This window comes from Aedes albopictus, chromosome 1, assembly GCF_035046485.1.
Source record: "Aedes albopictus strain Foshan chromosome 1, AalbF5, whole genome shotgun sequence".
Classification (NCBI taxonomy): Eukaryota; Metazoa; Arthropoda; class Insecta; order Diptera; family Culicidae; genus Aedes; species Aedes albopictus.
In genome coordinates, this window is record NC_085136.1 from 100,020,226 (window position 1) to 100,034,170 (window position 13,945).

The window sequence follows — 13,945 nt, forward strand, 5'->3', positions numbered from 1 at the left end:
GGTTAAATCTGAATCTCCCTAGTAAACAGCTATGGAATAATGTAAAAAATCTTGGAATTTCAGCGAAAAATTCTTCATCTGTTGTTTGTGAGCATTCCGTGAATTCCATCAATGATTACTTTTCATCAAACTTTTCGGTTCTAGGTAATGAAAGGATCCAGTTTTCTTTAAATGATAACGGATTTCGCTTTAGACCAGTGTTTGACTATGAGATAATAAATGCAATATTTAATATCAAATCTAATGCGACTGGCTTTGATGGAATACCCATAAGTTTTCTGAGAATTATAACTTCCTATGCCTTACCTGTTTTTGAACACCTTTTTAACTCAATAATATCTGCTAGTAAATTCCCTTCCAATTGGAAACGTACAAAAGTCATTCCAATCTACAAAAAACCCAATGTTAAATCAATTTCGAATTTGCGGCCAATAAGTTTACTGTCTACGGTTTCTAAAGTGTTTGAGAAGCTGCTTAAAGGCCAAATCCTGCAATATGTTAATAGAATGGATTTTATTCATCCTTTTCAATCAGGCTTCAGAAGTCATGCGATGCTTATTTCTAAGCGCAAAGTTCCTCCTCAACCACCTCTAATTTTATTAGATGGTGAAGTAGTGGAATTTGTTGATAATGCTAAAAATTTAGGACTTCTTTTCAAAAATAATTTAGAATGAGATGCCCATATAAATAACCAATGCTCCAAAGTTTATGGGTCTTTGAAAAGATTGAGTTTGATAACTAAGCATTATGACTCTGGAACTAAGTTAAAGCTTTTTAAATCTTTGATTTTACCTCATTTTATATATGGTGATTTTGTCTACTCTAATGCAATGGCCGGATCAGTCGATAGGCTCAGGGTTGCTTTAAATGCTTGTGTCCGTTATGTGTATAATCTTTCACGGTATGCTCTGCTCACGTATCACATTTACAAAAAAAACTTAATAGGTTGTTCCTTCGTAAATTTTTACAAATACAGATCATGCGTGACTCTGTTTAGAATAATCAAAGCTTCTTCGCCCGCTTATCTCTTGGAAAAGCTCGTGCCACTACGAGGAACACGGACGAAAAGCTTCAGAGTTCCGCAGCATAGTTCTTGTTACTATAGCCAATCGTTTTTTGTTAGGGGTGTTGTAAGCTGGAACAGTTTACCAACTTATTTGAAAGAACTTAATTCTACATCACAATTCAAGAAGGATCTTCTGCAGAATCTGCGGTAATTGAGTATGATTAGCAAAAGAGAACAAATTATAGTTTTAAGAAAATACGTGAATTGCAGATGAAGAACCACATTGTAACATTAAAAAAGATGATTATCTTAAGTTACATGCATTTGAATACCAAATAATTAAAATAAAAAAAAAAATATATCGCTATCTATTTCCTTCCATCGTTCAATAATATTTTTGATAACCAGATAAGCAACTGCGTAACGTGGAAGTGGCTCAAGACTACGCGCAGCAGTTAATAGCAGTGGTCCTACCAACGTAAGAGCAGCTTGGCACAGCTACACTTAAAGATGGTTGGAGGGGCATCTGATCCGCCATAGGTAGTACCTCGGCTACAGCACTAGGCTTCGTGACTCCGAATCACAGAAACGACTGGTACGACGGCGAGTGTGATCAGTTGAAAACGAGAAGAATGCAGCATGGGCGAGAACGCTGCAAAACCGTACGAGAGCGAATGAGGCACGTTACAGACAGGTGCGAAACAGGCAGAACTCAGTCTTCCAGATGAAGAAGCGCCAGCAGGAAGAACGAGATCGCGAAGCGATGGAAGAGCTACACCGCGCTAAGGACACACGAAAGTTCTACGAGAAACTGAACCGCTCGCGCAGAGGCTTTGTGCCACAAGCCGACATGTGCCGAGACAATCACGTGAATATTCCAACGAGCGAGCGTGAGGTGGTCGAGAGGTGGCGGCAGCATTACGATGAGCAGTGAGCACCTCAATGGCGACGTTACAAGTACCGAAGTTGGCGTGGTAACAGATCTACTGCCGTAATTCTGCAAAGTGACGTAAGCGACATTGATAGTTTTGGCCCATTTTTTGGTTATAATTCATAAAACCCTTGCTCATCCTCTAAGTTTCTTTCCATAGATGATAGATTACGACTAGATCTTGCATTCTAATACAGCAGGCATACCGCAGTGTTGTTTTTACACCACATATTATGCATAATACACCAAAAAAATATCGATATTTTGAATGGCGCTTACGTCACTTTGCAGAATTACGGCAGTCTAGGAGTATGCCGCTGGAGCAGATCAACTACCAAGCGAGCTTCTTAAACACGGTGGAAAAGCACTGGTGAGAGCACTACACTGGGTCATTACCAAGATTTGGGAGGAGGAAGTATTACCGGAGGAGTGGATGGAAGGTATCGTGTGTCCCATCTACAAAAAGGGCGACAAGTTGGATTGCGGGAACTACCGCGCGATCACACTACTGAGCGCTGCCTACAAGATACTCTCTCAAATTTTATGCCGCCGTCTATCACCGATTGCAAGAGGGTTCGTGGGGCAATATCAGGCTGGATTCAAGGGTGAACGCGCTACAATGGACCAGATGTTCGCCATCCGCCAGGTGTTGCAGAAATGCCGCGAATACAACGTGCCCACACATCACTTGTTCATCGATTTCACATCGGCGTATGATACAATCGATCGAGAACAGCTGTGGCAGATTATGCACGAATACGGATTCCCGGATAAACTGATACGATTGATCAAGGGCGACGATGGATCGAGTGATGTGCGTAGTTCGAGTATCAGGGACACTCTCGAGTCCCTTCGAATCTCGCAGAGGGTTACGACAAGGTGATGGTCTTTCGTGCATGCTGTTCAACATTGCTTTAGAGGGTGTAATAAGGAGAGCGGAGATAAACACGAGTAGTACGATTTTCAAGAAGTCCGTTCAGCTGCTTGGTTTCGCTGATGATATTGATATTATTGCTCGTAAATTTGAGACGATGGCGGAAACGTACATCTGACTAAAGAGTGAAGCCAGGCGAATCAGATTAGTCATAAATGTGTCGAAGACAAAGTGCATGTTGGCAAAGGGCTCCAGGGAGGAATCAGCGCGCCCGCCACCCCGAATTCATATCGACGGTGATGAAATCGAGGCGGTTAAAAAATTAGTGTACTTGTGCTCACTGGTGACCGCCGACAACGACACCAGCAGAAAAATTCAGAGGCGCATTGTGGCAGAAAATCGTGCTTATTTTGGACTCCGCAGAACTCTACGATCGAATAAAGTTCGCCGTAAAACGAAGTTAACCATCTACAAAACGCTGATTAGACCGGTCGTCCTCTGTGGGCACGAAACATGGACCCTACGTGCAGAGAACCAACATGCCCTTGGAGTTTTCGAACGGAAGATGTTGCGTACCATCTACGGCGAAGTGCCGATGGAAGACGGGACTTGGAGAAGGCGAATGAACCACGAGCTGCATCAGCTGCTGAGAGAACCAACCATCGTCCACACCGCGAAAATCGGGATGCTACGGTGGGCGGGTCACGTCATCAGGATGTCGGATAGCAACCCGACGAAAATGGTTCTCGAAAGCAATCCGACCGGTACAAGAAAACGTGGTGCGCAGCGAGCTAGGTGGGTCGACCAAGGGGAGGACGATCTGTGGACCCTTCACAGAGTGCGGAACTGGAGACAAAAAGCCATGGACCGAGTAAAGTGAAGACGACTCCTACATGTACAGCAGACTCCTGTATGTACAGCAGAGGATACTCAGGCCTCGGTCGGACCGGTGCTGTCAATTGTAATCGCTCACGTAGTGCCCAAGCGGACGATGGTGCTATAAATTAGGTGGAGCGGTTAAGAATTTAAAAAATACATTGCTTTCATTGTTTCAACTAATGCGTCCATGATATTGCCATTACCCATACATATATGTATCTTCATGTAACATTGTATGATGTTAGACATCCTCCAGAGTCCACTATCCGGAAACCATATCTCATGGTCAGTATTAAATGTAATTATTAATTAGCTCTTCGCTTCCCACATCGAACGTTCGTCCCTAACCACAAACCATTTTTCGTCATCGGACCGAACTAAACTGGCCACGAACTGCATTCCATAATTTACCACAAAACGTACACCTCATCATAGTGAATAGTTTCATCCACTTTCCCTTTTTTCTCTCTTTCTCCCAACCCGCAGGCCGAGACCGCGCTGATGTACGATGCCGTCCACCTGTTCGCGAAAGCCCTGCACGATCTGGACACCAGCCAGCAGATTGACATCCACCCGTTGTCCTGCGACGCGCAGGACACCTGGCCCCACGGATACAGCCTGATAAACTATATGAAAATCGTATGTATACCTATCTCTACTACCAGTGTATCCGCGTACCGAACGCATCTATCTGTTAGGTTATCTGATGCCGACTGAGTCAAGTGACTGAAGGCTTGGATGTAGCTACTTAGAAGACTCGTAAACTTGTCTGGAACCTTAGTGCTTCAGGTGCTTCATAGCTCTGAAGGAACAATCATTATTTTTTGTTAGTCTTGAAGTTGAACGACTAGAAATTCCTTTGGGAACTTTAAAACTACACTGTGATTTGGAAACCTAAACTGCTGGTTACTCTATAGGTTGCGTTTCAATTTTTAACCACCCATTCTAAATGCATTTTTATCCCAAATGAAGAATCATTATTCCATGTCTATACCCCAACCATCAAACCCGCAAACTCCTATCAATCCAAAACACGAATGCACACGTGCTCATCATGTGGGAAACAAAGCGGTACCTACTCACTGTTAACTGATGCTTTGCTCCACGCGATGGCACCGGTATATGATCCAACAAATTCGCAGCCAACCATATTGGGTCACACATTCCCCGGACTGGGAAATGCAGTAAGCGGGGAGTTTCCGCAAAACATCAGATTCCCCCTGGTCTTCGATTCAAGCTAGGTATATTCCTACCCATCTAGTCCTAGTGGAACGCCCTTTCGTCCATTCTCGTTGCCACCACACCGCGCACCGTGGCGTTTGGCTAGGGTGACATTCGGTCGGATGAACGGTCGGTTAAACCGTGTTTATGTGTGCATGTATTTGTGGTTTAGATCACCCAGTCCCCAACCACCCCACCCCCCAATCACCACAACGAGTTAGTTACACTTGTGCGGAAATACAGAGCAACCCAGAATGGATGGTGCTTACCGGCCGTTACATTAGAGTGGGTCATCGGAACCGTTTTCTCAGATCAAAGCTTTTTTGATTCCGTTTCGGGTCCTGAATATCTGTGCAAAATTTGAGCACGATCGGTTGCGTCTACACTTTGCGCATTGCAAATGAAATTTGTATAGGATTTTGTATGGGAAAACATACTTTTTTGCATTTTAGCCATAAGTTGAAAAAGTTTGTCTGAAACGTTTTAACCGATACTGTAAAATGATAGCCTAGGATGTTCTGAAAAATTTTGTCGAACACTGCAAAGCGATCCGATGCTTGTGAAAATAGTTATAACCAACGAACCGCATGCATGTGTTTATGTTCTAACATGTAAAGGAATAACAATAGCAACAAAATCATGCTGTTTCGCCAAGCAATGCCAACGCTATAACTTTTTTCATAAGCATCAGATCAATTCGCGGTCTTCGACAAAGTTTTTCAGGACATTCTAGGCTACGTTTTCACTTTGTCCGTAACACGGTTTTAGTAAAATTCGAGCTTGTTATGAAAAAAATGCAAAAACGGGTGTTTTCCCATGTAAAACCCCATAAAAACTTCAAACGCGATGCGCAAAACGTAGACATAACCGATCGTGCCCAAATTTTGCACACTTATTTGGGTCCTGAAATGGGATCAAAAAAGCTTTGATCTGATGGGATACCATTGAATTTTTCATTTTTCCATATAAACGATGACCCACTCTACCGTTACATGTGTGCCGATGTTGACATTGCATTGCATCAACGGGAAATAACCACTTTTGTGTCATCGGATTCGAGAATAAAAGAAATGTTGGCATACGATGTTTTCGAGAAAATTTATATAAAATTGCTAACCTTTAGAATCTACACCACGGTGCTTCATTTACCGTTATTGAGCATGAGCATGAGCATGAGCATGAGCATGAGCATAGATGACCGCACAATTCGTAGTTGCTACTCCGTGATTGACCAGAGCAATCGGAATTGTACGAGGAACCAATGAATAGGGCTTGGGACTAGCTTACTATTCTCAATGTACACAGTTCGAGAGCTCTCAACTTTAGTAAGGTCAATAACGGCGCCGGCCACGTCCTTACGGTCATCGAGGATGGGAAGGAATGTTAGCAAGACATACGTTGCACGGTGCTTCATTTACCGTTAATATCAAAAAAAATATACCATCAAAACCTGAAACGCCATTCTAATTTTTTATCATTCCTACCTGCCCTTCTAAGCATATCTGTCCCATGTTGTTTTGCATTCTTACCGTGTTTTTCTCAGTAACAGAGCCATATGAAGTTAATTCAAGTTTTTTTTTCATTTTGCATCACACACGAAATTTTGAGTTACGCCCTTTTAAAGCGCCTTACCCCTAAAAAATTAGGGTTTCAATAGAATACCTGATTTCTTGGGTTTTCGGCTTGCAGTCTGAAAAAAATTGCGTTGACTGATTTCAGATCATCGATGATCTGAAATCAGTCAACGCAATTTTTTTCAGACTGCAAGCCGAAAACCCAAGAAATCAAGCACCCAAATCAGTCGATATTCGTAACCAATAGAATACCATCATATTTCATAACAGAAGCTGAAGTCCCAAATAATAAAAAGTACCATTAATAATGTTACAATTTGATACTATGCACTAATATTGACAGAATTTTGTATTAAAATTAGACGAATAGCAAACAATCGAAAAAAAACAGGGAAATTACCGGAAATTCGCTAAGAACTGGTGTTGAAAGTCCAGGATAATCATTACTATTGCATTTTCATGAAAGTTACTGTAATTTTTCTAAAGCATGATCTATACTTTTTTAATCTTACGGTACTAGATACGGAGGTCGAAATTTAATCAAAAGATTAAAACTTTTTTAAATATTGCTTAGAGATCTTGAATTCTTTTTAGATGTGTTTTAAAGAGTTATAATTATTTTTGAAAAATGGGGTTTTCTATTATATTTTATATAATATATATCCTTCCTTACGAATCGTAGGTAGAGGCTCAGTAACAGTGCACGGTTTGGGTCGAAAATGACCCCAATTTACAAGGAGGGTGCAATTTGTGAGGACGTCCCACTCACATGGCCATCTTGCTAATCGGACATCTTCGGTAATATGTTGCTATAGCCTTGTAATATGTTAAATATGTTATTTAACATATAAATATGTTGTTTAAGAAGGTCGTTTTTTGCGTGACGAAATTTGTGCATCACCACTCCATATGACTAATATGAACATGTCTATAAAATAGCAATACAAAACACTTACGTCCCATGCTATGAATGGCAATTGATACAAAAATGATTGCTTTCTACATGTTTGAACATACAGGGGATGGCCAAAATGTTTGGGATAGGCAACTTTTTTTTCTCCTACAAAAAAAAATCAACATGCTGTAACTTTTCATAGAGTTCATAGATTAGAATCGAGCCCTGAAGAAGGTGCGATCCAAGGACCGGAACGTCGGCGAAGATTAAGTAGAATCAACGCTTTCATTCAAGACTGCACAGCCGAAAAAACAAATTTCTTATCAGTAGTGATAAATAAATTGGCCTAACCAGCCTAGTACCCTTTTTCCCGTTCAAAAATCATACAACGAATCAGTGCGATGTGCAAATGTGTATGCTAAAATTGTCGAATTTTGCAAGCGCACGTGTTTTTCGCTAGTAAAATTGACAATTTCACCAGAAAAATACAATTGCCAGTCAATTTTATGACGGTGTCCCGACGAAACACATTTCCATTTTACTAGAAAGATACTTATTTCCAATCGCCATTGCCATGTTTATCATGTTCCATAATTGCTATGACGAAACAAGCAATGTATTATTATTATTTTTCTTCATTATCGAGATTTTCAGCCCTCGGCTGGTTCATCTCGCCAAGCAATGTAACTTTGAGTTTATTTTTCTATTGCAGTGTTAACAAACTATAATACACATTGGTTACAATCTAAGCTCTTATGCGACGAACGACATATGTTGCACAGGCTCCACCTTCTGCGCTTTTTCGGTGACATAGCTGTAGAAATCGACGTTGCAGTCTTTTAAAATCGATTTTTGAATTTGTCGCGTAGAAATTACCGTGATTTAGTTGTAACAAAGTGTGCTGCTTGGGGAGTTCCTCTGGGTATTCCCACAAAAGATCCTCCAAGGATTAGTCCAGGAGTTCTTTGAAGGAATAGGTTTTTTTAAGGATTGCTCCAGAAGTTCCTTCAGTGTTCTTTGCAGGAGTTCCTTCAGAGATGTCCCCAGTAGTACCAGAAGGATTCAGGGATGCCTCCGGGTGTTTCATCTGGGATTCCTTCAAAAGTTCCCTCAGCTATTCCAACAGGATTTCACTCAGGTATTCTTTCAGAAGTTCCTTCACGGATTCTTTCAGTAGGATATAGGGACGCCTCCTGGAGATCCATCAGGAATTTCCCCAGAGCTCCAGAAGCTGCTTGAGAAATTCCTACAACAGGTCATTTAATAATTAGTACATGAGTTCCTCCACAGGTTGCTTATTATTATTATTATTATTATTATTATTATTATTATTATTATTATAGAGTTTTGGCACTTCTCAGCAAAAATTGCTGGAAACTTTCACCTACCCCGGGCAATCGGAATGCCAAAGGGGATTAGGCTCTGTGGATCTCATTAGCCGGTTTTTTAGCTTATCCTAATGAGTCTGCTTTTGGATGTACTTTCAGTTGTGATGATTCAGGAACCGCCTAACTATACTACAGGTTCCAAGAATCACCGCTTTCAGGATGCTGTTCAGGTCCTTCTTCAATTCCAGCTCGTCTAGGGACCTCAGGAGAGATTTAGGGACAATTCCGGTTGCCGAGAGGACAACCGGAACTATACGGACGTCCTCCAGGTGCCACATCTGCTTCAACTCCTCCGCTAGGTCGTGGTACTTGGTTATCTTGCCGGAGAACGTTGATTGGACATTATGGTCTAACGGTACAGCGATGTCGATGAGAGTTACTCGCTTCATCCTTTTGTCAAAAACCACAATGTCAGGCCGGTTGGCACGAATGAGGACGTCCGTAATGATCTCGCGATCCCAGTACAGCTTTATGCAACTATTTTCCAGAACCGGGTCCGGCTGGTACTTGTAGTAGGGTACAAATCTGTCGACCAAGTTGTGCTTTAAAGCAAGCTGTTGGTGCACAATCTTGGCAACTTCGTTGTGACGATCGAGGTAAGCTGATCCAGCTAACACTGAACAGCCTGCAACGACATGCTCGATCGTTTCCCCTACTGAATTACACTTCCTGCAACGGTCCTCCACGTCCTCGTGCAATATGTACCGCCGATAGTTCTTCGTCGCAATTACCCGGTCCTGGATGGCTACCATGAAACCTTCTGTTTCTGAGAACAGGTCACCCCGCACCAGCCACGCGTTTGACGCCGCCTTATCGATGTGCTCGAGTTCCAGTTGATGGGGGTGCGTCCCATGCAACTCCTTTTGTTTCCACGTTACGATCATCTCGTCGACGGTCTTGATGTCGCAGTTCAGCTGATAATCCTCCTGCGCCAGATGCAGGGCGCTGTAACCGTGGTCAGCTTCACATACATTATTATTATTATTATTATTATTATTATTATTATTATTATTATTATTATTATTATTATTATTATTATTATTATTATTATTATTATTATTATTATTATTATTATTATTTATTTTTAATTAAAAATTTAGAAAGGGGGAAAAGCCCCATTGAGCGATTTTCATTTCCAGAGGTTGCTCTGAAGCTCCTTCAGGACTTCCTACAGCTATTAGTACAGAAGGAAGGAAGGAATTCAGATATTCGTCCAGGAGTTTCAGGGATTTGGGTACATGTTTCTTCAAGAGTTCCACCTAAATTCTTTCTGGGATTCCTCCAGAAGTTCCTTAACCCTCGAGCAGTCGCGTCTTTGACTACCTGCAGCGACACCGCGCTTACGCTGTGTACCACTACCCGACGTGACCGCTCCCGGGTTAAGAGAGCTCTCCAAAATTTTCTTCAGAGATACAAAAAGAATTTATTCGTCTACCTGCAGATAAGGAGGGCTTGAGGAAACCTCTAGAAGATTTCAAGAATTTCCTTAGAAGTTTCTTCAAGGATCAAAGTCCATTCAGGAATTAGCTCGAAAGTTTCCTCTATGGATTTTTCCAGAAGTTCTTCCAGGCATCGCTCCTAGAGTGCTTACGTAGATTTTTTCAGGAAGATTCACGGATTCTGGAATTACTTCGAGGACTCCTCTTGAAACCCCTTTGGAGGTAACGCTTGGAAATCCTTCGGAAATTCCTCCTGGAATTCCTGCAAAGATTGCTCCTGGAACTTCTTAGGCATTCCTGCAGAGATTCCTCCTGAAATTCCTTCGAGAATTCCTCTTGGCCTTCCTTTACATAAACTCCTCCTGGACTGCCTTCGTAGGTTCCTCCTGGAATTTCTTCTGGTATTCCTCTTAAACAAAAACTCCTGGATATCCTGCAGAGATGCCTCCTGAAATTCCTTCGGGGATTCCTCCTGGACTTCCTTCGTGAACTAATCTTGGGCAGGGTGTCTACTACCTGAAAAAAACCTGGAATTATCTGGGAATTTCTTGAGACAATAGGGGATTTTTTTTGTGGTAAGAAATTTTTATTGGAATATTGATTCAGTGAGCAAATAACGTCACATCCGTTTGTGAAAGTCTTTCTGGGGCTGTGCGGTGCAAACGGCTGAACCGTAGTTTGTTAAGTTCAATCGATCCTGAGATGACTCCGCACCTACTCCATCCTTCATGTTTTTTGCTCGCCTTCGTCCACATATCGAAAAAGCAACAATGTAAGTTGGATGCTAAATCGTGGAAAGGGTTATTCCTGGGTTACTGGCGTAACGGTTATAGAGTATGACATCCGACAAAGCGGCAGATAGTCCACACCCGCGATGTTGGTTTCGTCGAAACTGTCCACAGCAGAGCTTCCTGCCATTCTTGCGAGCGTACTTTGGATATTCTTACAGTAGATGCAGAATAAGCAAAGCCCGAGGAAGAGCCGGACGCTGAAGAGATAGACGAACAGGATGGAGGTTCCAGCGTATTTATTGAACGCCGCAGAGTATTAGGTTCTCGGAATATAGAAAATATGGTGACCCATCAATGATGGTGATGAACGTTCATATCAATATTTTGTTTTTCTAATCGAACTTAGTATTTCATTGGATTTAGGGTGGGCAGTTATTTCATCACGAACTTCTTTGAGAATTCATTCAGTATTCCCATCAGTTACACATTTGAAAATTTTGTAGGTAATTTATTGGAGAGTTGGTGTAATTATTCCTATGAACATATCTTAAAAATTGATTTGCTATGCATATGAAAATTAATCGTGAATTCATTTGAGAAATTCTGCGAATATTATTTTAAAAATATTTTCGGGAGTTCTAACGCTCCTTCTTCGTTTTCTTTGGGAATTTCTGAGCTAACTCTTTCGGATTTCTTGATATTTTCTTAAAGAATTTCTGCGGTACTTCATTGAAATTTGATCAGCAATTTTATTGGAAATTTGTTTTGAAATTTCAACGACGATTCCTATGAAATTCCTTTGGGATTTCCTTTGCAAATTTCCTTAGCAGATTTATTATGATTCCTTCTATCATTATTCATAGATTCTCTATTTTTGTTTCTAATCTTCTGAAAACTGCAACGGTAACACTGCGAAACAAAAATTAACTATTGGTCTGTCTCAAGAGCAAACTTGTGTGGCTCCGACAGATTTAGGGCCGCTGAATCCGCATCCGGGCTCAGATTTTCTCCATCACGTCACAATTTTGAGCTATACCTCAGTTTATAGGGCAAAATATGCGATTTTCGGCTTTTTTTATTGCATGGAAGCATGGAAATATTTTTTTAAGCAATCAAAGGGTAAATTGTTCAATTAACATCTGAACTATCGACTTTTGTCAACTATTTCGTTATATCAAATCAAATTTCGTAGATTCAAGCATTTTATGTCAGTAAGTAAACTTGCATGCAATTTTTGAAGGGTGACTTGTATGGGAAATATGTATCGTACCTAACATAAATCGCTTAAAACTATCAAATTCGATTTTGTAAAACAAAATATTTTGCAAGATTCGTTAAATCAGATGTTAATTGACCAATTCAATTTTTGATTGCTTAAAAAAATAATAATTCAAAAAAGCCCAAAATTGCATATTTTACCCTATAAATTGAGGTATAGCTAAAAATTGTGACGTGTTGGAGCAAATCTGAGCCCGGATTTGGATTCAGCGGCCCAAAATCTGTCGGAGACACATAAGTTTGCTCTTAAGACAAACTTGCGCTGTGTAATTTGTTTTTAAATTTTGCCGGCTTTTCCATTTGAAATTTATTCGGCATTTTTTTGGGATTTCTTTCGGCTATATGATGAAGAATTTCTTCAACCACCCCTTTTAAATTCAGTACTTACTTTGGAAATTTCCTGATATTTTTTTTTTTTTGAAAATATCTTTCAAATCTTCTTCGAAAATTTAATAGAAAGCTTTTATGGCCATTTTTCTGTTAATTCCTCAGGTCATTGAATTGAAAATTCCTCAGATAGTTATACAGGGATTTCTACCACAATTGCTTCAACATATTCTTCTGGAACAAGTTCTGGAATTCTTCCTGCACGTAAATTGTGCATTTCTTCGTGAAATTCACAGACAATTCCTTTGGAAATTTCTCTGATAATTCCTTCGAAAAGTCAAAAATTCTCAATTGAACTGAAGGAATTTCCAAAGACATTGCGGTTTCCAGAAGAATGGAATGGGAATGAAGATTCCCAATTAACCTTCTTCGGGCATTAGAAAAAAGTTACGAATAATGCATTGGGGTCATTATGACCCAGAAAATCAAACTCTTATAGAATAATGATTTTTTCACCAATTCAAATGACCAAAGTCTTATTTGATAGATAATTCCATCAAGAATGTGTTGATATGTTGAAATAGTGGTTCCGGGAACACTGGCCACCGGGAATCTGCTACACAGGGCACCATGTCGGACATGTGAGATAGCACTACATTTTGCAAGTAGTTGTGGAATATCTCGCGTTCTGGACCTTCTAGAAGGATACTGTCTTCGTCAAAGATGCTCAGAAGACTAAGAGCTTTCACATAGGAAACAATTTAGTTCGAGAATCACTCACTGCGTGGCGCTAGTGTTCTTAGGAGCTTCCAGTTCAGTCTAAACGTCGTATATCTCGTGTTCTGAACCTCCTAAAAGGATACTGTCTTCGGCAAAGCTGCCCAAAAGACTAAGAGCTTTCACATAAGAAACAATTTAGTTCGAGAATCACTCACTGCGTGGTGCTAGTGTTCTTAGGAGCTTCCAGTTCAGTTTGAACTTCGTATATCTCGTGTTCTGGACCACCTAGAAGGATACTGTCTTGCGGAATGTTACTCAGTAGACTGAAACTTTCTAATAGAATACAATTTAGTTCGAGAATCACTCACTGCGTGGCGCTAGTGTTCCTATGAGCTTCCCGTTCAGTCTGAACGTCGTATATCTCGTGTTCTAGACCACCTAGAAGGATACTGTTTTCGGCAAAGTTGCTCAGAAGACTAAGAGCTTTCACATAGGAAACAATTTAGTTCGAGAATCACTCACTGCGTGGCGCTAGTGTTCCTATGAGCTTCCCGTTCAGTCTGAACGTCGTATATCTCGTGTTCTAGACCACCTAGAAGGATACTGTCTTCGGCAAAGTTGCTCAGAAGACTAAGAGCTTTCACATAGGAAACAATTTAGTTCGAGAATCACTCACTGCGTG

At 40.8% G+C, this 13,945-nt stretch overlaps 1 protein-coding gene across 1 annotated transcript in view; it reads left to right on the top strand.

Moving 5' to 3' along the window:
• LOC109398396 (glutamate receptor ionotropic, kainate 1) overlaps positions 1-13,945 on the top strand; it is a 693,316-nt gene that overhangs the window by 624,840 nt on the left and 54,531 nt on the right. Inside the window, exon 9 of the mRNA XM_062845084.1 lies at positions 4,177-4,329. Coding sequence (XP_062701068.1) covers positions 4,177-4,329 — 153 coding nt within the window. The remainder of the gene's footprint in view (positions 1-4,176; positions 4,330-13,945) is intronic.